The sequence below is a fragment of the Sander lucioperca genome, chromosome 4 (genome assembly GCF_008315115.2).
Source record: "Sander lucioperca isolate FBNREF2018 chromosome 4, SLUC_FBN_1.2, whole genome shotgun sequence".
Taxonomy (NCBI): Eukaryota; Metazoa; Chordata; class Actinopteri; order Perciformes; family Percidae; genus Sander; species Sander lucioperca.
In genome coordinates this window covers 26,163,018-26,190,517 of record NC_050176.1, presented here as the reverse complement: position 1 = coordinate 26,190,517, position 27,500 = coordinate 26,163,018, and the positions used below count along the sequence as shown (strand labels likewise).

General features: G+C 39.3%; 4 protein-coding genes, 1 long non-coding RNA gene and 1 other non-coding gene across 12 annotated transcripts in view; 3 read left to right on the top strand and 3 right to left on the bottom strand.

Annotated features, from left to right (window-relative positions):
• Positions 1 to 874, bottom strand: part of klhl5 (kelch-like family member 5) — a 51,366-nt gene extending 50,492 nt beyond the window's left edge. The window contains exon 1 of one of the 2 annotated variants that reach the window (XM_035999917.1): positions 743 to 874. Coding sequence is in view for 1 of the 2 variants with exons in the window: in XM_031286014.2 (XP_031141874.1) it covers positions 743 to 744 (2 nt within the window). In the remaining variant the exon portion in view is untranslated. The remainder of the gene's footprint in view (positions 1 to 742) is intronic. The other variant, XM_031286014.2, reaches the window with a different exon arrangement.
• A 4-nt stretch (positions 875 to 878) lies between these two features.
• On the top strand, positions 879 to 9,572 carry LOC116040553. 3 transcript variants are annotated; one of them, XM_031286017.2, is made up of 10 exons: positions 879 to 1,160; positions 2,033 to 2,329; positions 3,437 to 3,763; positions 5,176 to 5,286; positions 5,376 to 5,429; positions 5,750 to 5,782; positions 5,897 to 5,935; positions 6,031 to 6,063; positions 6,148 to 6,195; positions 9,387 to 9,572. In XM_031286017.2, exons 1-10 carry the CDS (start codon positions 1,073 to 1,075, stop codon positions 9,449 to 9,451), a joined length of 1,095 nt encoding a protein of 364 aa, XP_031141877.2. In that variant the 5' UTR covers positions 879 to 1,072; the 3' UTR covers positions 9,452 to 9,572. The 3 variants fall into 3 exon arrangements, with proteins under 3 accessions (XP_031141877.2, XP_031141879.1, XP_031141880.2); XM_031286019.2 differs by having other exon boundaries at positions 885 to 1,160; positions 3,437 to 3,727; positions 9,387 to 9,481; XM_031286020.2 differs by having other exon boundaries at positions 1,030 to 1,160; positions 2,161 to 2,329.
• The window catches only part of fam114a1 (family with sequence similarity 114 member A1), a 29,785-nt gene continuing 11,857 nt past the window's right edge, over positions 9,573 to 27,500 (bottom strand). Inside the window, exons 1-13 of one of the 4 annotated variants that reach the window (XM_031286016.2) lie at positions 22,559 to 22,698; positions 20,715 to 21,038; positions 19,164 to 19,248; positions 18,821 to 19,050; positions 17,776 to 17,910; positions 17,423 to 17,575; positions 17,149 to 17,347; positions 15,861 to 15,946; positions 14,436 to 14,645; positions 14,107 to 14,246; positions 13,956 to 14,028; positions 11,711 to 11,764; positions 9,573 to 11,466 (exon numbers count right to left, since the gene is read on the bottom strand). In XM_031286016.2, coding sequence (XP_031141876.1) covers positions 11,341 to 11,466; positions 11,711 to 11,764; positions 13,956 to 14,028; positions 14,107 to 14,246; positions 14,436 to 14,645; positions 15,861 to 15,946; positions 17,149 to 17,347; positions 17,423 to 17,575; positions 17,776 to 17,910; positions 18,821 to 19,050; positions 19,164 to 19,248; positions 20,715 to 21,038 — 1,815 coding nt within the window. In that variant the 5' untranslated portion in view covers positions 22,559 to 22,698 and the 3' untranslated portion in view covers positions 9,573 to 11,340. Of the gene's footprint in view, positions 11,467 to 11,710; positions 11,765 to 13,955; positions 14,029 to 14,106; positions 14,247 to 14,435; positions 14,646 to 15,860; positions 15,947 to 17,148; positions 17,348 to 17,422; positions 17,576 to 17,775; positions 17,911 to 18,820; positions 19,051 to 19,163; positions 19,249 to 20,714; positions 21,102 to 22,558; positions 22,699 to 27,500 lie in introns of those variants that run through there. The other 3 variants (XM_035999919.1, XM_031286015.2, XM_035999918.1) reach the window with 3 other exon arrangements.
• Positions 23,294 to 23,365, top strand: trnap-agg. Its single transcript has one exon. It is a non-coding gene; the product is annotated as a tRNA-Pro (tRNA).
• The window catches only part of LOC116040455, an 8,375-nt gene continuing 5,574 nt past the window's right edge, over positions 24,700 to 27,500 (top strand). The window contains exon 1 of the long non-coding RNA XR_004102670.2: positions 24,700 to 24,816. This is a non-coding gene — a long non-coding RNA (uncharacterized LOC116040455). The remainder of the gene's footprint in view (positions 24,817 to 27,500) is intronic.
• klf3 (Kruppel-like factor 3 (basic)) overlaps positions 25,093 to 27,500 on the bottom strand; it is a 16,406-nt gene continuing 13,998 nt past the window's right edge. The window contains exons 5-6 of the mRNA XM_031285808.2: positions 26,636 to 26,802; positions 25,093 to 26,534 (exon numbers count right to left, since the gene is read on the bottom strand). Of these exons, the coding sequence (XP_031141668.1) occupies positions 26,353 to 26,534; positions 26,636 to 26,802 (349 nt within the window). The 3' untranslated portion in view covers positions 25,093 to 26,352. The remainder of the gene's footprint in view (positions 26,535 to 26,635; positions 26,803 to 27,500) is intronic.

The following is a 27,500-nucleotide window of genomic DNA, read 5'->3' as shown; positions in this document are numbered from 1 at the left end:
TAGTATCTTATAATTAAGACTTAGCATGTCATAATTATGAAATTATTTTTCATACATATGACTTCTGACATCTGATATCTATGATTTTGAATCTCATAATTATGAGATACAAAGTCATAATTATGAGAATTGTATGATAAATTATGACTTAGTATTAGAAACTTACTTATCTCATAATTGTGAAAAAACTTCGCAAACTAATGAGATATTTCCTAATAATTATGTAATACAAAAACTCAATTATAAGAGATGAATATGACTTAAAATTATATTGTAGTATCTCATGTTATTTGTATCTCTATCTCTAATCATAAGAAACCTCAAGATTCTGAGATAGTATCTGTCATAAGTATGATATACAAAGTCATAATTATCAGACAATTCATAACTTGTAGTCACAATAATGCAAAAGTGTCTCACAAGTATATGTCGTATTATAAGAAACACACATAATGGTGAAAATGGGCTTCCGTAGAAGAGTAAAGTAGTGTTATATTGAAGGACGTTCCCCTCCTCCTTTTACCATCAGCAGTTGAAACAGTGTGTACAGTCTACCATAGATGATTCTGGTCTCCCTTATTTTTTCATGTAGAGGTATAAAGAAACACCTCTTTGTTTCTTTCTCTGCTTTACAGAAACTTGTTTAAACCATAAGCTAATATCTCTTTAAAGATATACAGCACACATATACAAAACATGATTGATAATCTTTCTATCATCCACGCACAACATTTCTACTTACATTCTGCTGAAAGAAACTCTTTGTTGTTTCTGCAGCTCTCCATGTCTCACTCTTTCTGAGAAAATGACAGGAAGTGTAATAGGAAGTGAAGTATTGTGTACATGTGTCTTGATGCGTTGTCGCCTGCCTCTGCTAGAATTATAAGTAATATCGAATCAGGCTTCTTAGACTCTACCAAAGGCTTTTCTGATGCAGGATGTGAATGAATGTGTTTGTTCTAAACTCTAGAAAGGGAAGCAGATACCACAAGCTACAAGTCATGCCTGTGTTGGCGTGAAGAAGTGTGTGTGTGTATGTGTGTCTGTGTGTGGCGGATCTTATGGTGCAACCATGACAAGAGCAGCACTGACTAAACTCCTCATCCTCGTGATCCTCGCCTTCATCATCTGCCTCCCAGAATTCTTCACATTGTACAGAGGTGGGTCATCCAAAACAACTTCAGATTGAGGTTTATCACTCTATCCTCTGTCTGTGTGTGTGTGTGTGTGTGTGTCTGTGTGTGACTGTATGCTTGTATATGTTTTTACAAATGCTTCTGTATTAGTTCACAACCATTTTAAGCATTAAAAAGGAAGATGTGTTTGCTTTAGCTCAGTTTTCCTTGACATTTTGTTCAAACTTTATGTCAAATGTCTACCTTTAAAAGAAGTAAACTTTTTGTTGAGTCACGTTGTCCTGTTTCTTCCTCTTTACAGGGTTGTCTTTTTTTCTTTTTTTCTGAGCTAAATATCACTCCCAAATATAGCTCCATACAACACTGACTGACAGCCGCTTTGAAAATGTTTCCGTATTCTGTTGCCTTGAAAAGCTTCTTTTCATTTTGAAAGCAGCTTGCTTTTGTAGCTTTTATACTTGTGCACGTGTTCTCCTCTCGTGTCAGTCTTTGTGTGTCAGATATAAACTGGAGGCAATAGCTTACACTTTGAGATATTGCTCTGATTTCTGACTTGAGAGAAGCATTTTTTCAAATTTAATGCATAATTTCGATTGCATGGTTCGGCTGGACTCGACTCACTTTTGGTACCATGGGTGCAGATAGTAGCCCCTCAGTGTAGGCGGGACTCTCAGCTGAACACCATAGTGACGCTGTGTAAAAATGCCGCAACATAATCTTCAACGCGGCACTTGCTGGATCCCTTAATCCGTAACTCGCTTGGAACCTTGACCGAGGTGGTACCAAAAAAAGTACCAGGTACTATTCAGAAAAAAGTGCCATGCCGTGCATTGGAGTGGAAATGGGGCATAAGCCTTCTCCCGCTGAGAAATCGTTCTGAATTTTCTGTTTTTCAGTATCAAAAGTGAACTTCCTTTGCCTGTCCTACCGACCCTGTGAGCAAGAGAATCCGATTAAGAAGGGGGGAAATGGGAAGATTGGGAATGCTGAAATTAGGAGAAAGAATATGTGTGACCCTTCACAGACTCCAGAAAGTGAAAAGTGGGAGCAGGAATGCATGAAAGAGCATCAAAGCAACACGACAGATCCTGAGTTAGACTCCAGCAGAGGAGGTGAAGACCCAGAAAAGAGCTGGTTCATGTGTAAAACAGATGTGAACATAGCAGAATTACAAAGCAACACCTCATCTTCAGGTATGGGCTAAAGTTTTTAAGATTTTATTGTTTGTACTTTTGTCCAGACTGAAAGATTTTAAAGATTGAATGGATTGCAATGAAATTTTATACAGACATTTATGGTCCCCAGACTATGAATCCTACTGACTTAGGTGATCCTGTCACTTTTCCTTTAGCTTCACTATGAGGTTGATATTTCTGTTTTTAGTTAAATATGTCTAGCTCATAGCCTCACGTCGATTTAATAATCTCCCAGTTAAACTTTGATTCATAACAACATTTTAATCTGATAGTTTTACAGTTCTGAATCAGGGTCTTTATTATTTGGAGTAAGAATTGGGTTAGGGTTACAGTAGGCTACATCTGTTAATTTAACATCAGCTACTTAATCTCACTTTCAGGTTGTAGGTTGTGAACATTAATCAGGATGCCACTGAAAACTGTGTTTTTTGTTTTGTCAGCTAACAAAAGGTGATTAGACATCTTTGAGTTGTAGTTATTTTTGTTTAGTTATTTGCAAATGTTAAAAGATAAACCCACAGTAATAATAAATAGATTGAATACTGGATTTGAACTCGAAAAAAGCTACCGAACCCCATCCATGTTAGCATGCTAACACACTAAACTAAGATGGTGAACATGGTTAATATTATACCTTATTGTCACTGTGAGCATGTTAGCATGCTGACGTTAGCATTTAGCTTTCAGCACTACTGTGCCTAAGTACAGACTCACAGTGCCTCTGTGACTGCTTAAAACCCTGACATTATGGGGCGCCCTCTAGCTCACCCAGTAAGAGCGTTCGCCCCATGTTGGCTGAGTACTGTAGCGGCGCGGTTTCAAATCCGACCTGCTGCCCTTTGCTGCGTGTCATCCCCCATCTCTCTCCCCCTTTCCTGTCTATCCACTGTCACTACATAATAAAGGGAAAAGGCCAAAAAAAAAAATCTTTAAAAAATAAAAAAAAACCCTGACATTATCATGATAATTGATACTAATCTACAGTCAAGGGTGCACTTGCTAGATTTCTGGGCTTTGGACCTTCAACTATATTGCACAGTTTTCTAAAGCAAATGTACCTAGCATGGCTGTAATCTATGCATTCATCTATCTATCCATTCACAGTTGTAAAAGTACATTTAGAGGTGTCGGTGGAGCTCCAACTTAAAGATGCAGAGTCCCTGAGTCTCACCTTGTATGGCAGCAGTAATCACAGCTCCTTACACCTCCACTCACCTGAGGAGGAGAAGGAGGAGGAGGATGACGAAGGACAGAGGAAGGCCTTTTACTGCTGTCTCCCTGTCCTGCCCACCTCAGGATCAGCCAATCAAAGTCGCTGTCTCCTTTGGCTCGCCAATCAAACACTTTTGACTGAAACAGCAAAGAAAAAGTTGCCATGGAAACGGACACAGAAAGGTTGGTGTCAGGATGAGAACGCTCGTTCCGTGTGTGGTCAGTGGGGCTTTACTCCAAGATTGGAGAAGAGAGGAAAGAAATTGGCCAATCAGTTTTCATTTTAGGTTAAATTGATTCAATGTCATTCTAGCCCATCTTTTCTCTCAGTCCACAGTGGAGTCATATTTTTCAATAGAGCAAATTTCCTTTTTCTCTTGACTTCAGTCTCAGCTCTGTGACTCTGTTTCCCTTCCTCTCTCTGTACCGTATGATCCGAGAGTTACAGTACATCTCAATCTACTGTAGCTCCAAGGCTGTATTGATTCTGGCTTGCTCTCTCTCTATTCATCTCTCCAACACTCCCCCAAGCTTAAAGCTATGACTAAGTCATATTTTCCATGTGTGTGTTGTGTGCTGGATATCCATTTCACTTAAATTTTTCCACAAAACTTTTCCATACTCTCCCTTTCTGTTTCCTTTCTGCTTGTATTTGTTGTTGTACCTTCTGCTATTATTTCTTCATTTTTGTCTCATTTCTGTCTCTGGCATATTCCTCTGAATATATTTATTTCTTCTGTTTATTTTCTCTCTTGCACACCAATTACATCTGTCACTCGGGAGAGTACAATGCAACCAGAGAAAGCACCCAAATGCAGACAATCGGGCAGACAGAAACAGTTCAGGGATTTATTGATAAAATGAAGGCACATAAGCTTACAGGCAGGCACAGATTTTAGGATTAATGGTTCAGGTTCAGATGGCAGGTAAGCAAGGCACAAAGCAACATTGACAATCTAACTTGGAAAGAGGGATGCTATGTACTAACAAGGTTGTGGAAAAGGCACTGTAAGTCTTAAAAGGATAGTTCGGATTTTTTTTAAAGTGTGGTTGTATTAGGTACTTATCCATAGTCAGTGTATGACCTACAGTATGGCGGTCGGCCCGTCCCCAGTTAGGAGAAGCAGGCAGAAGGACAGTCATGTACGACTGTGGACGGGGGCAGAAGCAAAATGTATTAAAAAAAGGAACACGTAAAAAAGATCTATATTGTTTAAGTGTACGTTATATTTAAAATAGTGTTACCCCTTTAGCTTGCCTTTAGACAGCCCTGTTTAAGTTTACACAGAGGGAACTGATGTTGTTATCAATGCTCAAAGCCACCAGACTCTATTGACAAAATGTTACCTTGCTCGCTTGATCGGTTAGTTTGTTTGTGTTATTGTGTGACTTAGGTGTTTTAAAGGGTTAGGAACTAACTAAACTAATTATTAAGCTTAGAACTCTGGATAATTGTGCTGGACATATTTACTTTTTTTTTCGACATTGCAGACTAAAATAGAAATAAAATAGTAATTGTTTAATCAAAGAAATAGTTGACAGATGAATCAATAAAGAAAATAGTTGTTGCAGGCCTGGACCTTTTCTGTTTCCTTTAATTGGCCCCGTTTGATTCCCTCTCTGGCCTCCAGATGAGTGGCAGTGTGTGTTCAGGGTGCTCTGGCTGGCTCTGCTGTGTGTGGTGATGCTGACTATAGTCACAACTGTGTTTGGACAAATCTACTGGAAGAGACGCTCATGCAGTAAGACACACACACACACACACACACACACACACACACACACACACTTTTTTTTAAGTTGACCTGAAAATATTTCTTATTTTTCTCAGAAAATCCCAAGGTGCACCATGTTGGTTACGACATCACTGGCCAGCAGTTGAATGGTGAATGTGGATTTTTTTGTTTTTCTTAAATACAACTTTCTACTCTACTTCACATTTCCCCTCATTTCCCTTCCTAAAAGCCTTATAACCTCAGATGCACACATCTTGTTCTTAGTGCCTGTGGTTTATCCAACAGTTAACAGGAAATGTTGTAATATTCAATTCAAAATTTGGAGATGTCCCTCAAACACAAATACACATAAACAATCCAATCCATTTCACACACATCAAATTAAGCAAATCAGAATACACCTCTCTATGAAATTAGTAATAATAAATATGCCTGATATACTGTGTGTTTCGAATGGTCTTTCAACTAGATGGTGAGCACACTGAGATCATTATTCCCAAAGGTAAATGATTTTGGTAAATTACACAGTCCATAAACTCTACAAAAGGTCTGCATCCTTATTATTAGGATGATTTTAATTTAATTTAAATACTAATGACCTCTCATTGTTTAAAAGGGATGATCCTTCACTCTTATGGGTCCCGACCTAAATCAGGTCAGTTCTTAAATGCATACCTGTTTGGATAAAAATAATTTGAGTAATGTGTTGTTTCAGTCCTTTTAAGACAACTTTTCTTTGTTAATGGACAGGACTGACACCCATTCAAGAAGTTGACGCTCAAGGTAGGAAATTGTAAACACACACACACTTCATTCAGAGAAAATCCGTGACTTTGTGTGTTAATAGTCTTCACATGCATTTCTCAGATGAAATAGAAACCCTGCTGGATGGAAATGTCGACCACTGCTATACAGGTAAACCTGCAAACTGAAAAAAGGCTACTTTTAGTATTTATTTTTGTTTCTCATTTCTTTCCATTGAGTACCATTATGAGAAAGTACTTAGATATTTTACTTAAGTAAAAGTAGAAATACCACAGAGTAGAAATACTCTGTTACATGCATTCAAAATTTTACTTAAAGGGTAATTTCGTTGTTTTTCAAACCTATTTCCCCATGCATTTGTGTCTAATAGACTGATGTGACCAAAAATCTTGAAATTGGTCCAGTACTGAGTGAGAACGCAGTAACCAGCTAGAGCGAAACGAGCTGCAATGCAACCTAATGGTGCAATTGTGCACCCTCGTTATTTGTCCTCTCAGTGGTAAATTTTTACCACTGACAGGTTTAGATTGTTATTAAAAGTGTCTGACAACATTATCAATCTCAGGAGGTGACTTCTTGTCCGAAGACAGCGTTGTGGAGTAGCCTACAGCGAGTCAGGAAAAAGACGTTCCAGGAGTTTGTTGTTTTGGAATAGGCTACAGAAATTATCTAAAAGATTTTCAGTCACATGGCTCAATATTTCAATGATTTCGACAATGTGGATGAGGTCATTATAATTCACTGGCTGCCTATATTCATTTGAGCCAGAGTATATACAGACGAAAAGTGGACGAGGGGAGAGAGAGAGAGAGCAGCAGACGGAGGAGGGTGAAGCAGCAGCTGGAGGGCTGCAAGGCTGATATGGCCAGATATCTGTGGTTTTGATGTGACCAGGAATTACACCTCTGACACAATGCTGTGTCACCACGTGAGAGGATGTCCCCCCTCTAATCAACAGGGCTGTGAGACATGAGCAAATACGAATCATTGTTTTTATTGAAAATCTTTTAGATCTGAGCTCCCACCCAGCTCCGGTCAACCAAGGTATGCCTCAAGGCTCTGTGCTTGGACCCATCCTATTCACCATATACATGCTTCCCCTTGGTCAGATTATCCAGCAACATGGTCTAAGTTTCAGCTCTATATCAGCACCAAACCATCCACTCATCCTGGATGTTGACAGGTGCGCCATCTGCCCACCCTCTGAGGTCTACAATATTGGTGTAATCCTGGACTCCACTCTCTCTTTCCAGACTCACATCAAATCAATTTCCAAATCTGCCTTTTTTCACCTCAAAAACATCTCCAGACTCCGACCATCACTCTCTGACTCCACGGCAGAAACCCTCATTCATGCTTTCATAACCTCCCGTTTGGACTACTGCAATGGAGTCCTGTCTGGGGTCCCCAGCAAAACCCTGGACAGCCTCCAGTGTGTCCAAAACTCTGCTGCCAGGGTCCTCACCCACACCAAGACCTGGCAGCACATCACCCCAACCCTCATCCACCTTCACTAGCTCCCAAGTCCCGCATCAAATATAAAATCCTCCTCACCTACAAATCCCTCCATGCCCTGGCCCCACAGTACATCTCCGACCTCCTCCAGCCATACGACCCAGCCCGAAACCTGCGGTCCTCAGACGCTGGCCTGCTCTCCATTACCTACACCAGACTCTGTACCTTCGGAGACAGAGCCTTCACACCGCTGTCTTCGGACGAAAGAAGTCACCTCCTGAGATCGATAATGTTGTCAGACACTTTTAATAACAATCTGAGCCTGTCAGTGGCAAAAACAATCACTTTTAATGGACAAAAATCGAGTGTGCACAATTGCCCCATTAGGTTGCATTGCAGCTTGGTTCGCGGCGCCAGCCAGTCTATTGCATGGGGACACAAATGCGTGGGGGAATGGGGTCCAGGTTGAAAAAAATGAACCTTCAAGTAAAACTGCTAAACATTCACATCAAAATATACTTAAAGTAGGCCTACCAAAAGTACTCATTATGCAGATTGGCCCATTTCAGGATCATATTTACATTTTTGGATTACAGTATAATTATTGATGCATCACTGTGTGTAAGGATCCGTTTCATGTTGCTGCAGGTAAAGGTGGGGATTTTAATTTTAACATGTACTGCTGGCAGGGATGGAAAGAGTACTAGAATATTATACTTAAGTAAAAGTACTATTACTTTATAGAAATTTTACTCAAGTAAAAGGTAAAATGCTTTAAAAAATGTACTGGATAATAGTAAAAGTACTCTGTGTTCAATGATGCTATATGATACTACTGTTAAATTAAACATCACCTTTAGACTACAAAATAAATTATCAACGCACTAGTGGAACAACAGCACACCACATTTCCTTTTCAACATATTGGCATTTGCAGCCTGTGCATATAACTGATTATCAATTATAAATATACAATTAACTTCTTCTGCAACGCCTTACTAGAATCAACCAGACAAGAAACACAAATGACCGACAATAAATTAAAAAAGTTATGGACACCATGGCGGGTGCAACAAGCATTACTAAGCCACATGAATTAAATAGCCTGACACTTCTTATATAATCAACAGTTGATAAAAACAACACCAAACAGAGATGGATAAATATATACTCCAATATATAAAATATAAAACTCCACAGCAGCTGCAGCCACAAACACGCATATCAAAGCAAAAAGAGAACTGCACAGTTTTTATACACTACATGCACACAACGCTACGTTGCTAGCAGGTTGCTAGTGCAGCACCTGTTGACGTCCTCCTCTGTAAAGTTAAAATAATACATTTGTTGTTGTTGTACTCACCTGTCTGAACTCGTTCATTCTCAGTGCATAAAATAACCAATCCACTCTCTGTTCGAACTGGGCTCCTCAAATTCAAAGTCTTGAGCTGAATAACTCAAAAAGCTGAAAGTCCTCACCTACCTCACTGAAGTTAGTTGTTAGTTGTTGATTGTATTTAATGTTAATAAATCTGAATCTGCTCAGTAACCAGTAGCCTACTGTAACTAAAACTAAATAAATAAATGTAGGGCAGTAGAAGTATAAAGTAGCAGAAAACGAAATTACAAGTAGGCTACAGTACTTGAGTAGATGTAGCCTATACTTAGTTAATTTCCACCACTGATACTTTTCATACTGATTATGCTGTATCAGGTCCAAGATTTACTGTAATTTAGTATTCAGTGTTTTTAATATAATCAGCAGCCTAATTGAATTTGCTGTACATCAAACATGCCTCATGCTGAGTTAAGATCAACCTACCCTCTTTTCACTGTCATCTAACTCCAGTCTGTTTATTGTATTTTTGTCCCTTGTCTATCTTTAGCAAATCATCTGCATCATCGCATCCATTCCTCCACTTCCTCCCTCACAGAGGAACAGGCCTGGTGACAGAGGAGCAGCCAGAGGAGCAAACAAATGGACTTAAAAGAGCACTCGATTAAAATCAAAATGACCGCTTCAATTACCAGCCACCTTTATGGTGAAAATAAAAACATCTGTGACACATGAAGATGGTTAAAACTTGTGTATTTTCGACATCTCATCCTCAAACAGTCTTAGGGCACTTTATTAGTAAACTGTCCAAACCTAAATCAATGACTTGCCTCCCAAACATTTATCATTACAAATAATTTTATACCCTAAGGCAGAAGCAGGTTGATTACCGGCCTTACCCCATCTGGATATAGCTGAAAGGAGCCAAAACATTACGGCAGATAATATTTTCTTTCCTAATTTTTTTTGTTGTTGCATGGATCAGTGCATCTCTAAAAGGGAAGAAGCAGAAGTAAAGAAGGGGAAGGGAGTACTTTGTCTCTCCCAGAGATCTACTGGTTGGAAGCTAAGAGGCCATTGAACACTGGATATTAAAAAACAGATGCTCAAGCATCTTGGGATTGCTGCAGAAACTCCACAGGTGGTTGGAGACAGGGACGGAGCCGGGGTGGGGATTGGGGGGGGTGTCTCCAGCCACCAAATTATTTTCAATTTGGGGGGTTAAAGCCCCCGGAAAAAATTAATTTGTGTGGAAAATGGTTGAGATACACCATTCCTCTGGGGAGCAAAAAGTTATCTAGAACCTGGCAAAAACAATATTAAAAGCCTTTATTCTGGAGGGAAAGGCTTCTATAAGATCGATACCACCCTCATGTCTGTACGGTAAACATGTAGCTGGCAAGCCAGCAGCCAGTTAGCTTAGCATTAGAGCTGGAAACGGAGAAAACTGCTAGCCTGATTGTGCCCAAAGGTAACAGTCTCACTAATCAATTAACACGTTTGAAGCGGCTATAATCAATATATAACGATAATTTATGCTACCTTTGTACAAAGTCAGACTAGCTGTTTCCCCATGTTACTAGTCTGAGTGCTAAGCAAAGCTAACCAGCTGCTGGCTGTAAGTTCATATTCATCATCAGATGGAGAGTGGTCTCAATTTTCTCATCCAACTCTCAGCACAAAAGTGAATAAGCAAATTTCCCAAAATGTTGAACTATACTTTTTAAATGTAGCAGCAAAACAAAACATAATTAGAGATGATTCACCTACATTAAATCTTCAATATACACAATAAGGGAGAAGTATAACTGAATATTTAGCAATTCAAAGTATATCAGATTTTTCTGTCAAATCAAACTGGATAAGAGTTAAATATAAGGTAGTGTTACTTCACATAATTTAACATAAAAAACAAGCAAATTATTGTGTGTAATCAATAATTCTGGCATTTTGTCTCAAACCAGATTAAAATATTTCAGCCAAACAGACATTTCACTAGTGTTAGTTAATGCACTTTCCATTGAAATAACAAAGGACCATAAGAGTGCAAAGAAAGCTTAATATACATTAATGGAGAGTCACTTCAACACAATCAGTAATTTTTGGTTCAACTTATACGATACAGAGACATCTTTGTTTTGTCAGATAGACTGAGGCACAGCTGAGCTCGAATCAGCTCTGAACATTTGGTTCTTCAAAGCAAAATATTAACTCAGTCAAAATAACATTCAGAGATACAATGTGGAAGATTCACACATACAACCTGCATGTGGGTCATTTCTACATGTATCTATTTGTTAAACTTTAAGATTATATTATGTATGTATAAACATCTTCTGTCTGTTGCTATGGCATTGAATGTAGATTTAAGCACTTAATCTGGAATAATCCATTCTCTATACTTTTCTGTACAACAATAGATACATTAAGACAAGCAGGTGAGCAGGTAGCGTGTGTGTGTGTGTGTGTGTGTGTGTGTGTGTGTGTGTGTTAGTGTGTGTGTGTTAGTGCTGTGTCTGTACTGCTGGTTCTGTGGTGGACCGACAGTGCTGGCTCTGGATGTGGGAGATCTGCAGGACGGGCAGCAGCAGTTGCAATGCATTCTCAATGTAGTTTGTACAGTTAGAGCCCTGCAGACAGGAGACCCATGAATATCATAAACGTCATCATCATCATCATTATTTCCCATACAGACATAAAATGATTTAACCTTTTTTTAAACGGTTGTAGGGTATATGCAGAAAATTAAAAACTACTACTGTAATTGATTATAGTATAGGATGGATAGGTTGTAATGACATAATTTACATGAGCATCCTAAATATATTGAACACTCTACTCAAGATCATCTGAATACAAATCTGTGCATCTCACCTCTAACAGCACATTATCTACCAGCGGATTCAACTCCTCTGCTTTCCTCTGACCCTGTGAAAGAGAGATGAGAGACAGGAAGCAGCAGTGAGCAAAGATGTGATATCAATCATGATATTCAGTGTACTGACTGAAAATCAGTGGTTTGGTAGGAACACATAAAAAACTACAAAGGAAAACATTTAAGGATAAGACTGGCGATATTTTAAATTTGCCTTATTGTTGACAAATTCCAGGAAAAACTACTGACAAATGTGATATACAGTAGCTTCTTCCTACGTTAGACTTCCATTATATTCCAAAAACACACCATTTCGCTGAGTGGCATTTTCCCTCATTATGCTGTCGCTACTTCACCAGCCAACAATGTGTTCAAGGAACAGGATGAAATGTGAAAAACAACTTAGCAACACCAGCTGACTTACTGGAAGATGTTTTGTTTTTGAACTACGATTGCGTTCTACAGTGTAAAAACACAGCCTTTATACTCAGGGGTTAAATTGGGATTTGTTATGTGGGGGGGCTCTCTCTAGGGTGGTCTGGGGGTATGCCCCCCCCCCCGGGATTTTTTTTTGAAAAATAAACCATTAAATGGCACTTTCTGAAGAGTTTTGTGCAAAGAAATGGAGAAATCGAGTCTTACATGATATGTGCAAAACTGCAAGTTTAAGAGCCTATACTTTGCATTGTTGTAGTATTAACAGGTATTAGGGCATTTAGCATTTACATTACTGTTAATCAGTCATCACTTGATTACACATTGTATTACCTTGTGCCACATGAAGAGACAGTGCAGCATATGACAGTAGCAACAGCTGAGAATACCAAGATTTGGGTCTGTGGTGACCAGGTTCACCTCACACAAACTTCCTTCTCCCATTCTCTCTCTTTACTACTACCACACACACACACACACACACACACACACACACACACACGACGGCGAGGACCGGTTCAATGGCTTGGTCAGCGACAAGAACTCGTAGCGGCCGTTGGAGCTTCCGAGCACCGGGCTTCCACCGTTGCGAACGGGTTTTTTAGCTTTAGGAGAAGGCATTTTATCTGTTAATCCTACCGAGGTAGACACTAAAGGCGTTATGTAGTTGACCAGCAATGGTGAATTGTCTGCAGTGCTGCGCGGGCGGTTGCCGTGTTTCGATTGTTCTCATCTCAGACATGCCATTTCAAAAATCTTTTATTTATTGTCAGAAATATCATGTTTTCAAAAGCATCACTTTCATTAAATTTGATATGACATATTTCCAGTAGGCAACTGACTGCAAGCAGGCACATCCTGACACAAACGAGCAGGCTTATGTGCTGGGGCTGAGCCCCGGAGAGCCCCGGCCCAATTTAACCACCGTTTATACTGTATACGTACTTCACAAGAGGTCTGCATCTTTGTCAGTATACCGTAGATAGATGCTCGGATTCTAAAGGATGCATTTCATCAGCCTCATCACTAGGGTTGGGTATCGTTTGGATTTTTATGATTCCGATGCCGAACCGGTACTTTTAAAACGATTCCGATTCCTAAACCAATTCTTGAAAAACTGAAAAGTGAATGGTTAATATGCTTTTACGTCCGTTTTGGTGAGCCCAGAAAAGTAGCCTACATTTACAGTAGCTAGCTAACGATAGACTACAGGGAAGGTGTGATATTTTTACGTCCGTTTTGGAGCGACAGAGGGAACATATTTCAGTCGACACATTAAGTGGAACCGAAATGAGGAACCGAAATTTGCGTTCTAATCCGGTCCGATTCCTACCAGTTGCGTAGGGACCGGTTCCATAGTGGAACCGGGTTTCGGTACCCAACCCTACTCATCACTCTGAACATGTGCACTGTTGTTTATCTTTCTCACATACGCCATCCTGCTGCTGTAAATACTCACTAGAACATTAAATGTGTATTAATCAGTAGCTTAAATTAGCCACAAAAAATGCGCTATTTACTCCTGATTGGGTGATGTTTTCTACAGTGCAGTGAGCCATTTTACATCTTCAGTAGGGCCCAGTGGATGAGGACTAAGACAGGGTGGGGAAGTCGGAAAGTCTTGAGGGAAGGATTATTATTTTTGACTTTTTATAGGAATTGTTGACAATAAGAAAAAATAAAAATAGACACACACACACGTACACACACCACACACCACACACCACACACACACACACACACACACACACACACACACACACACACACACACACACACACACACACACACACAATCCCTCTCACCTACCCCAACAAGAAGCAGTGTATCAGAGAACTTCTTGGCCAAACACTCCACCTCCTTACACATGGCACATGTCAACCTGGAATAAAAATGTAAATTTTAGAAAATCTCACACACACACACCTGCTTGTCTTAATGTATCTATTGTTATACACACCTGGTGAGGATGTGTGCCTGGTCTCTCGCTGGTTTCTCCAGGTCCTGGCCGTGGAGGATGAGCTCTGCCACCTTGTGGAGCTGCTCAATACTGCGAGCTGTCACTTCTGCCAGACTGCCGACTGATGACAGGTACACAGCCTGGAGAGAAGGAGATGAAAAAACACACACACACACACACACACACACACACACACACACACACACACACACACACACAGCATCAAATCAGCCTGTGAAAGCATGTGGAGAGGATGGTTAAATTAAAAGGGAAGAACAGAAAAGTCTACTGTTGCTGATTGTGTCATAACATTGTTAAGTTGACCTCACCTCTACAGATCTGGGGTCGTTCTCTTTTTCCTTTTCTTCCTCTCCTTCCTTCACCTCCTCCCCCTGCTCTCCATTTTTATTCTTCTCCTCCGTTTCCTTCTCTCCAGGTGAGGCCTCTCCTGCCGGCTGGTCCTGCGTTTCCCTGTCAACCGTCTCCGTAGTGACAGGCTGTTCCACCGCACTCACCCAATCATGGGCCCTCATCCGAGCCTGGAGATGCATAATTACCACCCATCAGCTCTACATGGTGAGAGATCGCCATCCTGATGTATGCTAATCAGATGCGTATACACGATTATATGCTAATGTAGGTTTTATATATGGGAATTTGAATATGCAGAAGGACTTCAAAGGTGATAACTTTTATATTACGTCTAAGACTGCAGCAGGAGTGGATATTAAAAATAACTGTGTATGTGTGAGTGTGTGTGTACCAAATATCTAATAATAAGGGGAGAAAACTGTGGAAAGTGATTTCAAGTTCAGGTGAGAATTAAGTTTATTAATCAAGTCCGATTTCATTAATCCTCTAGTCCAAGTCATCAGTGTGCAAGTCCAAATTGAGTCACAAGTCCAGAGAATAGCGACTTGAGTCTGAGTCCAGGACTCGAGTACTCCATCACTGCCTTGAGCAAAGCACCTTACCCCCAACTGGTCAGGGCGCCTGTCCATTAGCATCCCTCTCACTCTGACATCTTTCCATTAATCCATGTGTAGAGGTCCTGTTTGAGCATGTGTGTAGTCTCGCATTGCCAGACCTATCTCACCAGCGCTGTGTCAGCGCTGGAGTAATGTGTGTGTAATGTGTAAAACAGAGTAAAACTTTTTTTACATTTCCCCTAGGGAATCAATTAAGTATGTCTTCTTCTTTTTCATTACTTTTTTTCTGTTTTTATTTTGTGAGTTCATTGTGGTGGTCATTTGGATTGTGTGTAGTTCTTTGATTTTTTTGTGTATATGATGCTTAATATCACTGGTCAATACACATAAACAAAAGAAAGCATAGCAATGCAAACAAATCACAATTTAAATATAAAACAAAATGCTAATAAAACATTTTCAAGTTTTATGAGGAAGGAAATGTACTCAACATATTTGTGAGGCCTTAAGGACACATACAATGTGTTTTGTTTGTTTACAAGAAAACTCCACATACCCACCTGATTTGTCTAGCCTCATTTTAACTTCACCTGAACTAGGACTAGGATGGATTTTGGTCACACTACTCATTCATAGCCATGCTATGAAGGGATTACCTTCATGGCCAGTATGCAGAAGAGAAATTATTAGAGTGAACAATAAATCTTTAAATATGAGAATGTGAATAATGTAGGAAGATGGACCTGAACCTGGTGAAGAAACTGACATGTTAAAGTCTGTTAAACTTCTGAGTTTCACTGCTGTGTGCATGCGTGTGTCATTCACCTTGTTGAGTTTGTCTGGCGTTGCAGCAATATGAAGCTCAAACAGCAGCTCAGTGAGAACACTCACAAACTCCTCGCCATCAGATGCTGGCAGAAACACACACACACACACACACACACACACACACACACACACACACACACACACACACACACACACACACACACACACACACACACACACACACACACACACACACACACACACACACACACACACACACACACGTCATGTCAGTATACTTCCCTTTACACAGTTTATGTTAAAGCCATAAATGCATTAAGTGTAAATTGAGAGCATATTTGTACCACCATGTGATGCAATCATTTCCCCCATGCTGAGATCATAAAGATAATATTGTTGTTTGCCTTTAGCACAACAGAGATTTGATGCACTTCTAAATCTTGTTTTATGCACACATGCAGATTTAATGTCTGATAGTTTATGTTGGTTTTGGTTTGAATCTGTGATGTGATGTGAATGTGTCAGTGGCCCCTGAACACCAACACTGGATCAGACACCATGTTAAAAACCTCCAGGTGAAGGGACACCAGTCTGCTTTGAGCCCTGCACTGCTGTGACATCGCCTGAGGGCACCTGTCGCACAGTATAAGTTTACATATAGTCTTTAAAATGTCAAGTAACGTGGCTGGTGAGATATGATAAAACCAAAACATCACGTGGCATCCCCTCGACACTGAATTTCACTTTGGCAGAACATTTTCTTCTTCTTTAAAACAGAGACAACCACAATAGATCAGGAATAACCATTCAATACCATTTCCCATAAGGTTTCAAGGTTTTCCAGGCTTTTGCAAATAGCAAAACTAATTTGTGTATGTTGAATATGTTAAGGACCTTCAGCCTGGAATGTAGAAAATATATTAAAAAACTCTTCATACGCTTTGGAAAATGGTCCATAACGATAATATTACATAAATGCAAATTAGCGCTAATAAAAAGCCCTAACATGGAAAATTCAACTAAAGTGAAATATCAGTTCTGTTTCTGATGCTCTGATCTAATGTCAGGACTTACAGAATGTCCCTCTGCCTGAGTTCAAACGTGAAATGCAAATTAGCGCTAATAAAAAGCCCTAACATGGAAAATTCAACCAAAGTGAAATATCAGTTCTGTTTCTGATGCTCTGATCTAATGTCAGGACTTACAGAATGTCCCTCTGCCTGAGTTCAAACGTGAAATGCAAATAAGGCCAACTGATCCAGGGTCAGTGCTCAGGGACCGCCAATACCTCCAGCAGGTCTGGCGGCTGGTTAGGGTCACTCACACAGGGGGGTAGAACAGTGTAATTGGGAACTAAGATCACCGTTATCCTTCGTCTGTCCTCCTCCTCCTTCTTCCTCCTCTTCGTCTTTTTCCTCTTCCTCTCCTTCCTCTCGCTTGATGAAGATATTCTTAATGAAAATCAGCTCCTTCTTCACCTCCTCCTGCTCCTCTTCCACCAGGGAGGAGAGGAAGGCTTGGACCTAGGAGCAGATATAGAGTATATGACTCTAAAAAGACTAAAATAGTACTCTATAATCTTTACACTTGGGCCTTACCTTGGCCTCACTCTCATTGGACAGGATCTCCAGGGCTTCGAGGTGTGACAAGCCCTGGTAGTCGTCAAACAGAATACCGTAGTGAGCTGTGGGTGCACTGATTGGATGGTTGCCCAGACGGGCCCGCTCTTTCTCTTTGGCTTCCTTTAACATCTGAAAAAAAATCACAGTGAAACCTTAATTTAACACCGCTGCAGAGCTGAGAGCTGTCATTTTAGAGAAATAAAAATCACCAAATCATTCCATCCACGCAGACATACATACACAAGTTCTACATTATTAATCTGATAGGAGGAGACGTATTGGTTTTCTGTGAGTGTCTGTATGTGAGCTTTGAGAATGTGTCTTCATGCCTGACTCAGCGATACAGTCTTCTGCATCAAGGTCTTGGTCTTTTTGAAACCCGGGTCACTCTCAGCAAGAACAGTCATGGTCTTCTTTCCAATAAACTCCAAGGCATCCAAACCTCCACTGATCACTGACTTACCCTAGAGAGACACCAGGAGACAAATAGAGGAAGAAACAGACATTGGAATGAAAAAAAGATACATTTTGACTTACTAGGTTAAAATGATTAGATACTGAGGCAAAATTATCTCATGAAACGATGACATATATTTATGAGATGCTCTCAAAATGTTGACTGACTATCTGACCTTTACTAACCATAGTAAGTATGTTGGGTTGCTAGTAGCAACCCCTGTTGGCACAGTACCATTGCAAGCGAGCATATTTTATCTACTCCCCATGCAAACCATGGAGGCCCATTCTTGCCGGTAAAAGTTAAAGAAATTGTTTTAAAAAAATAAAAATAAATTTTAAAACATAATTGACAGACATCTTATCTCTACTACCCATTCAAACTATGAAAGCACAGATTTACCACTATATTTTAAAGACATTAGGAATGACAGAAATGAAAAGGTACTGAGGGTAAATCAAAATATAAATGTCTTAATTTTGACCAAGTCAAAATAATAAAACAGTAAGTCAGTACAAGAACAGTTTTGGACTTTATGTGTTTTATCCAATACTCTTCACATTTTTACAATTTTTTTTCAGACCAATGCCACCTTTATTGTACAGTAAGCGTGTGTAGCTTGCTGCATAGCGATGAACCTACATGCATTGCAAGGGCAGAAGAAGGCCAAGAAAAGAGGTGGCATATATCTTAGTAAGTACATTTTTTTGACTTGCTAAACATTTGAATAAGTAAGTCATAGATATGTACGTAACACAACTGTCACAACGCAACAAATCTGCATCAACTAACAATTTATTAAATCAAGCAGGTTGGCATTGGAAATCAGTGAGTTTATCTCAACTGTCACGATTTTGTAGCTTTTGTGTGTGTGTGTGTGTGTGTGTGTGTGTGTGTGTGTGTGTGTGTTCACTCACTGTGTTCTGCACAGCATGTGTGATCGTGGAGAAGACTCCCCTGCCAGAGGCTGCAGCACTAACAATATACTCCCCAGAGCTGGACAGCTCAGTCTCTCCACTTTCAACTCCTCTCTCTTTCTTCTCCTCCTCTGCTCCCTCCTCCTCTTCTTGTGCCTCCTCTCCTACTGAGGTCTTGTGGAGACGCAGAGCTTCTCCTGCCTTTGTTTTAACTGAGGTCAGGCTCTGACCTGCACACAGACACATAATAAGGTAAAGTCTTAGGAAATCAGGAGGGGGAGAGTGTATAAAGTGGTAAAAACTAAAAAAAAGAAGAATGAGGAAATAACAATAGCAGACGTACCCACTGTGGAAGTGGCACTGCTCAGAAGAGATTTTCCCCATGAACTCCAACCTCCCCAACCTTTTTCTTTCTCCTGAAGTGACCTCTGTACACACAAACAAATACATTACAGAAATAGTTAGAAAACTTTATTTTTGTCAGAAAATACGGACAAATGACAACCGCAGTTCCCAAAGCTCCAGCTGACATCTTGTTTATTTTGATCCACAGTCCAAAATCTAAAGATACTTAAAGGTCCAGTGTGTAACGTGTTTAGTTGTTTATTATCAAAATCTGTCTTTCCCATTCACAAACTTGTCCTTTTTCATAAATATTTACCACCACCATCAATTCCAAGTATTCCTTTTGGCTTGGAATTTTACATTTGCATTCGCATGAACTGGGGTAGGCGCTCCATATTCATGCGCCATCTTGAAATACGTTAGCCGGTAAGGGACATACAGGACATACTGCTCCGCCTTTTGCCTTTTCGCTGTCACATGATAAACTCACAGGTGCTGCTAATGCTGCTAATGGGTAATCGCAGCTTCCCGGCCCCGGCAAGTTTGAAGAAGGAAACATGGAGGACCACACGTATTCAAAATCCAAATTTCAGGAACAGGAGTCCTCTTCTTCGCCCAGAAAAAGAAAAAGGATATTGAAAAGAGCAAGAGACCGGCTTTTTGAAGCGTGAAGGCTACCGTAGCTGTAATACGTACTTTGAACTGCGTGGTGCGAGAGAGTTGATTGCGATATATGATCTCAACGCTAGATGGGAAAAATTCCTACACACTGGACCTTTAACTCTTACTATATAAGACAAAGAAAAGCACCCAATCGCCACAACTGAAAAGTGAATGTATCTAGAAAGCACATTTGAAAAAACAGGTGTTGACCAAAGTACTTTACAGAGAAGATTTATAGCATTTTTTTGAATAATGTAATTATTATTAATAATAATGATTAACAATTATTAAAAATGTTGCTGATTAATTTTTTGCAGATTGACTAATTCATCCACTGATCGTGTCTACTCTAAAGTCAATAAAATCAAAGTCAAGTTATAATTGAATTAAGCTCAGCGGAATATGAGCTAAAGGCCACACTGATAAATCGCCCAAGCTGATATATCGCTTGATATTAGCATATTGCAGAAATGTCGGTATCAATGACTATGTCAAGCGATTTGTAACAAGTAACTGCAGCACAGAAATGCCAAAAATGTGTTTGAGATAATTTAGGAACATCACCATCATATTGGCCTATATAGTGTTATCATTACAGTCTGTCCTCCAGAGAGCAGTGAAGAGTTCATTTTTTTTTTTTTGGTAAAATGTCTTGCTCAACACATGGTCACAATACTTAAAAAAAGAAGCTAATTTAAGGGAACCCTGTCAAATTGTTTTTGTTTTTGTTTATGTTATGTGTTAATGTGCAAAAATTGATATCAAACATTATATAATCATCCGATTTCTAAACTCTTAAACATTGAAATCAGTATTGGCCTTAAAAATCCAGACTTGCACAAGTAGCACTGTATGTCAAGAAACTAAAGAAGCTAGCACGACAAACCTCCACATCCTCCTCTGCAGCTTCTTCGTTTGGCTCCAGGCTTACTGGTTGGTCACATATGATCACCTGACCCTCAGGGGCAGGCTCTGGTTGGTCAGTCGGACACTCTGAAGCGCTAGTCATGGTGGTGGTGTCCTCTGTGGTTGTCTCCTCAGTGGTGGATTGTGGGAGGTTGAAACTCTCAGGGATCAAAGAAGGCTGCAGAGGGCCTGAAGGCAGTGCAAAGGCTGCTGGGACATCCTGACAGAGGCCAGGGTCTGTGTGAGGGGGCTGGGTGGGTGAAGGGGTGATGTCAGCAGAGGGGTCTGCATCAGTCTGGGACATCTTTGATTTTGGTGGTTTTAGTTGACAAAGTGCTGATCTGTGATTCTTTATTATTTTTGTATCCTGCAACCAAACACAGCTTACATATAAAAACACATACGTAAAACATGAGTTTACAAGGTCCGAATAGATGTTTAGATTTTGGATATGTAATCTCTGTGCGTACTGGTGGTGTAATGATGATTAAAGAGCACCTTGCATTATTATATGATGGCTTTGTTAAATTTTAACAACAGAATTTCAATTAGTACCGCAAATGATACTTATTTTCACTATAAATTAACCCGCCAATATTTTTTTCCTTGCCTGTCACAATTTCCCTAAGCCCAACATGTCTCCAAGTGCTTGTTCGACTATCACTCTAAAAAAGGTTTTCAGTTTTCTGTTTACGAACCGAGAAAACTAGCAGATTCTCACTTTGGAGAAGCCAGAATGAGCTAGAGAATGTTTGACTTTTTTTTCTTGATAATTGATTTTAATGGTTAATTTATTAACAAAAACTATTTCTGTCTATTGACCAATTGAATACTTATCTAATCATTAGCTCTAATTTCAATTGCAAAGAGCCAGACTGACTAACCAAATTCTTGACTTTTAAACACTTTTACATACAAACGGCAAAACACTAAACCACATCCTAAAACACCTCATATATTAGCACAAAGTTCAAATGCTCAAAACAAGCAGACCATTAAATCAATTCAACGTGTTTGCAAACATATCTTCTAATTTTAACAGCATTGACCATCATTGCAACATTAGGAGTAGAACATGGAAACATTTAGCAAAAGAATTACTGTGATTTAGCTATGGATTGAGCAAATCACAGATTATCGCAGTGGTTCAACATCACCATCTAGTGGTCACTTACTGTACGTGCACTCATATGATTACTGTCATCCCCATGTTTTCAAACACTGGGAAGTTTGTTTCCTAGGCACTAAAATGTAATTTAATATAATATTATCTCTCACAAGCTGTACGTGCAAGATGGTAAATAAACCAGATCACAAAACCAATACATTTGTCCATAAGACTACAGCCTGGAAAATAGTAACAATAAGTAGGCTATACTGTAACACTATTTTCTTTTGATCTGGAGTAATAGGAATTTAAATGTAGTCATATCCAACTGTACAGACAGTCTGTAGAGATCAAACTGTAGCCTATAACTAATTAGGCTACTCAAACTTAGCCTATATCAAAACAATAATTTCACATTGATATGTCAAAGCCTGTTCTGCTTCTCTTTGACACTATTTGAACTCATTGTTACGCAATGACAACATACAGAACAATGTCAAGCAGACACTTAACAAAGACCACTGTTCTGTTTGAAAGCGAATATGACAATTAGGCTATTATTCGCATGTTTATTGTCTTAACGAGTAATACAAACACATTTTCAACAGTAAAGCAAAACATATTCGCCGGGTTTGTTGCCCATTCGTTTCTTATAGTTCTTTTGGGCAAAGGGAAGTTATAATGCTCAAAGACAGTTCTGTTTTTGTGAAAGTGACAGTGCAGCTCACCCGTATGATGCCACCAGCGGCTCCTCTTCCGCCCCGCCACGTCGGCAGGCCAGTAGATGACTGCACCGAAGAGTATTCAGCAGACAAGACAGTTCACTGCCTCAGGTACAACTATTGTATGTCTGCAGTTTTGGAACTCCCATCTCTCATAGCCACAACAAGAAAGCATGTGTTTACAAATAGTTAACAACTACATACAATCCAATTTACAAGTAGGCTAAGCCAGTGCATACACAAGCTAATTTAAGACAATGCTCCACAGAAACAGCCACTTGATAACCGTTGTTGTTATGTGCGGTGTCTTAGGTTTCGCAAACTGAAACAGGGTTGAAAATGGTCTTTAGGGCCTTTAATGAAATATGTTTCCTATTTGACAATTTATTTACTACAACAACGGAAATTCATCCTGGTTGCTGCTGCTTTGCTAACGTGCTGCTCACGCTAACGGATCGCGAAGCGACATTTCTTCGCCATCCTAGGAAACATTTTAAGCGAAGAGGGATGTGGACAGACGTGAATCATCTCGTTTCGCCTGGATACTTCTATTTTAATAGTTTTAATAATCTATTTTTTTTTTTTTTTTTTTAATCTGTGTTACTGCATTTCGGGTCAGGAACTTAATAACAAGTGTTATTGTATATAATTATTGAAACAGCTAAAAACACATAGGGCTCACGGAGTGTTAAAGTTATATTAGCCTGTGTTCTGCAGCTTGTCCATGGCGGCTCGTTGGTCTAGGGGTATGATTCTCGCTTAGGGTGCGAGAGGTCCCGGGTTCAAATCCCGGACGAGCCCACGTTTTTTTCTTAAAAACATACACTGATGGGATAAGGTCTAGTCCATACGTACACGGGTATTTTTATAAATGGAGTGTGTTTAAAATATGTGAAGTGTGTAAACTTCTAGGACAATGGATCAGAACCTCCAGGTTCCAGAACAGCACATATCCTGAAGCTGTCTGCCTCCTTAAAACAACACACATTGCACTGCAGGCCCGTTGGCAGGTTAAATAATTGTGCAATAGGCCAGATGTTTTTATTGAACTTGAAGCATTTTATCAAGTTGGTTGTTTGTGGGTCGTTTAATGTTGCTGCTAAATTCCCTACAGGTGCTGGTGTTGTATTTATGGTGTGTTTTTATGTAGCCTATTGAATTTTATTTGATCTGTCTTATGATTTTGTGATTATTTTGTTATTTTATGGGAATGGATATTACCCTTATCTACTAAGTTCAATCTATTCTCTGCTTATGTGAGTGGTTTCACTATTTTTGTCTTTTTCTGTCTTTGTTTAAGTGAGCTCACTAAGACACAGTCCAATCAATCATGTTGGAATGGTAATAAAGTATCTTGAATCTAATCTGAATCTTTAATCATAATACCATATATTACAACGTATTATTAGATTTTATTAGCTCTTATAGGGCAAAGACTCAAATAAGGGGTGATTTGCATTTCAACTGTTTTGCCTTGCTCGGGACACTTTTGTCCTCGAAGGACATCAGAGCAACTTTTTTAAAGTCAAGGGTTAAAATAACTGAAGTTTACATAAACTAGTAAAGTCAGTGCAAAGCCCAAATACATTTAACTTATAATGATATGAAACTGAGAAAGAGGAGGTAAAAAAGAGGAAAGTATTCAAATTTGAGAAGCTCTACCAGGAAATCTTTGGCATTTTTGCTTAATAAAACACCTAAACGATAATAAAAAAAAACTTCTGTTGATGAACTAATGTAATAACACCTACGTTAACAGTTTCAGCAAACACACAATTTAAGACACAGCACTCCTGCAATTATCAATAGGTTTATTGAGTGGTATGAATATTCTGTCTTAAAATAAATGCAAAATTGCAGATAGACCTGTACAGTTATGTATTCACAGTTTAACATTTTCCCTTTGAATTGCCAACGTTTAGATTGAAAAGAGATAGGGTTTATTATAGACAGAACATTATAGAAATGTATATTATCCATTATTATGAGAGTATCAAAATCATGCTTAATAAAAACCTTTAATTGCCCTTTCAGTCTAATAATCAATTATAAAATATATATATATATATATATATATATATATATATATATATATATATATATATATATATATATATATATATATATATTACATTACAACTTATATTTGCAGAAATACAAAAATATGTACAAGCAAAGATCGCAAAAAATATCAATGTTGCAAAATGCAGATCAGTTGAGCCGCTACATTCGGGGTGTGTGTGTGTGTGTGTGTGTGTACATGTAAATAAAAGGAAAGATCACACCTTCTGCTGGCATTACATCTTTAGAAAATGACGAACCAAGACACCTGTTAAATATTTCTGATCAAACTGACCAGCAGATGTATGAATAGAAAACTGTGATGTGATTAGAACATGTTTGGCTGTGGGAATGTTATATATATATATATATATATATATATATATATATATATAGTGCACATTGGAGACATGTACAAAGATGCTATAAACAAAACAATGTTCTTCTCCAGAAGCTGTAAAAACAGGTGTATATCTTATGACCTTCTATTATGAAAACTGTTGAATTAAATGTTATTTTCTTTAAAATGACATATCCTGTGTGGCGGGCTGGAATAAAACTCATCTGCTCCTGAACAAAAAATATTAAAGAGTAATTTTCCCTGCTGTACACTTTTTTTCTCATTATAAAATGTGTCATACAATAAAAAAAGGCTACCATTGTGTCACATCACAAACCAAACAATAGTTCATATGGATACATAAACATGATATAAGACATTTCATTGCTTCTACCCTTAAACGAACTGAGTGGTGTCTTTTCCTTACTAACACAATAATGCCCCTGCACCAACTTTCACATTTCTGAATGAAAACATAAAAAACACTTCACTCCAACAATGAACGAGACCCAGAGACCCAACCTTTTTTTTCTAACCCAAATACCAAAAGCACACCAGACCGAGTCTGCTTTTATTAAGTGCATGTTTTCTTGCTGTCTGTGCCGTTAAACATGTGCATGTATGTACAAGAAAAAGCGAGCAATAGCTACCTGTTTTTATCACTTCATGATGCAAGCTTGTAGAGGCAGATGAGGTGTGTGGTGTTTTTTAATGTGGCGGTCCATCAAGGAGGAATTAGCATTAGCGTTATGTCTCAGGTAGCTGTGCTGATGAAAGAAAGCTAGTATGTATGTATGACACGATGCACAGTAGGTGTGATATGATACATTCTGGAAAGTTTCACATTATATTGGCCTAGCTAGCAAATAACGTGTGTGTGTGTGTGTTTGTTTAGGTTCACAACTTTAACTTGAATGAATGCAGAGAAATGGGAGCTGATGTTGCAAAAAAGTTGCTAAAAGAAGCTTGAGCATGCTGCATGTGGCTAAAACAGAGCTGGTGTCGATGCAGTTTGGTTCTTCGGCCACAAGAGGGCACTGCTCTCAGGCCAGCTGAGACGCTGCCATCTCTTTTAAAAATAAAAAGTGTCTGGACCATCCACAGCTGATCAGAGGTCTAGTACAACATAATGTCAAAATGAGCTGATGATAAATCTGCAAACAGGATGGTGTGACGGTTAGATGATGAGTAGGCTGACACCAACTCATTTTCAAGCTAATGTGGAGAAAGAGTCGAAACTTGCACCCTGAGGAACATTTCCCCACTCCCCGTTGGAGTCCAACGTTTAAGGCCAACTCTTTAAAAATCCCCTATCAGGTCATAGTGGTACAGTCCAACGTTGAAACCACCACTAAGTTTCTTTTAAGCTGCCTGGTTTCAGAGGGTTTCATACCAGGAGGTGGCGTTTCTTGTGCAAAGCCAGGTGGTCAGAACGGGAGAAGCTGCGTTCACAGTCGGGGCACTGGAACGGTTTGACTCCTGTGTGCTTGCGGAAGTGTCTCGTCAACTCATCTGAACGGGCGAACTTCCACGTGCAGCCTTCCCACATGCACTTGTAGGGTTTCTCACCTGTACATAGGGAGAGAAAAAAAAAGACAATCAGTGAAAAAGCTTGAAAAAGATGATATAAATGTATTAAGTACAGCTTGTGTGTGAATCAAGACTCTTACCGGTGTGTGTCCTGCGGTGTGCTTTGAGGTGGGAGCTCTTGGTGTACACTTTGTTGCAGCCATTGAAGTCGCAGCGGTGAATTCGCCGCTTTTTCAGTGTGTCAGGAGACTCGGCAGGGAGAGGATGCTTTGCGCCCGAATGAACTATTACTGACGGGTTGTTACACCTAAGCGAGACACACAGAGAGTAGAGTATTTGTTAGAGTTCCTTCATCTGTCTTCATCTGATTTGACCAGGAGAGGGCGTCGGTGCCATGTAACAGCCACTTCCTTGATGCTGTTGAAATGTAATGTAATGCAAGTTTAATTTGGTTGCAGTGACTCTCTGATGCAATAACAACTACTAAAAGTCAGGAAGTTAAGAAACATCTCCCGCCTTTTTCCAGTCTACTACACATTTGCTTTGTCCTGTCAACTCTTGCATGTTTTAATTTAACCATTTAATGATTCATTCCATGGAATTTGATGCAAATGCTGACATACGGCTAAAAATAAAAAATCATCTTATACCCAACCTCAACAAGCCCAAAAATATTAAGTTTCTAATACCCCGCACCAGTGTGTGTGTGTTTTGTGAAAGCTTTTCTGTGCACAAGTACAACGTTAAAGTCCATCAAACAGTAACAGAATAGAATTCAAAAGAACAGAGGAGAATATAGTAGTAAAGCGACTTTTTCAAGTGTTTTACAGTCAAAAAAGAAAAGAAGTTGTCTTTCCACACTATCATTAAAGTGTGTGTGTGTGTGTGTGTGTGTGTGTGTGTGTGTGTGTGTGTAAGTGGCAGTTGAGAGCAGGTGTCGAGTGTTGAAATATGAATCCCTCACAGATCAGTTCTGTGTAAAGGAATGTGCAGAAAATCCCCGCA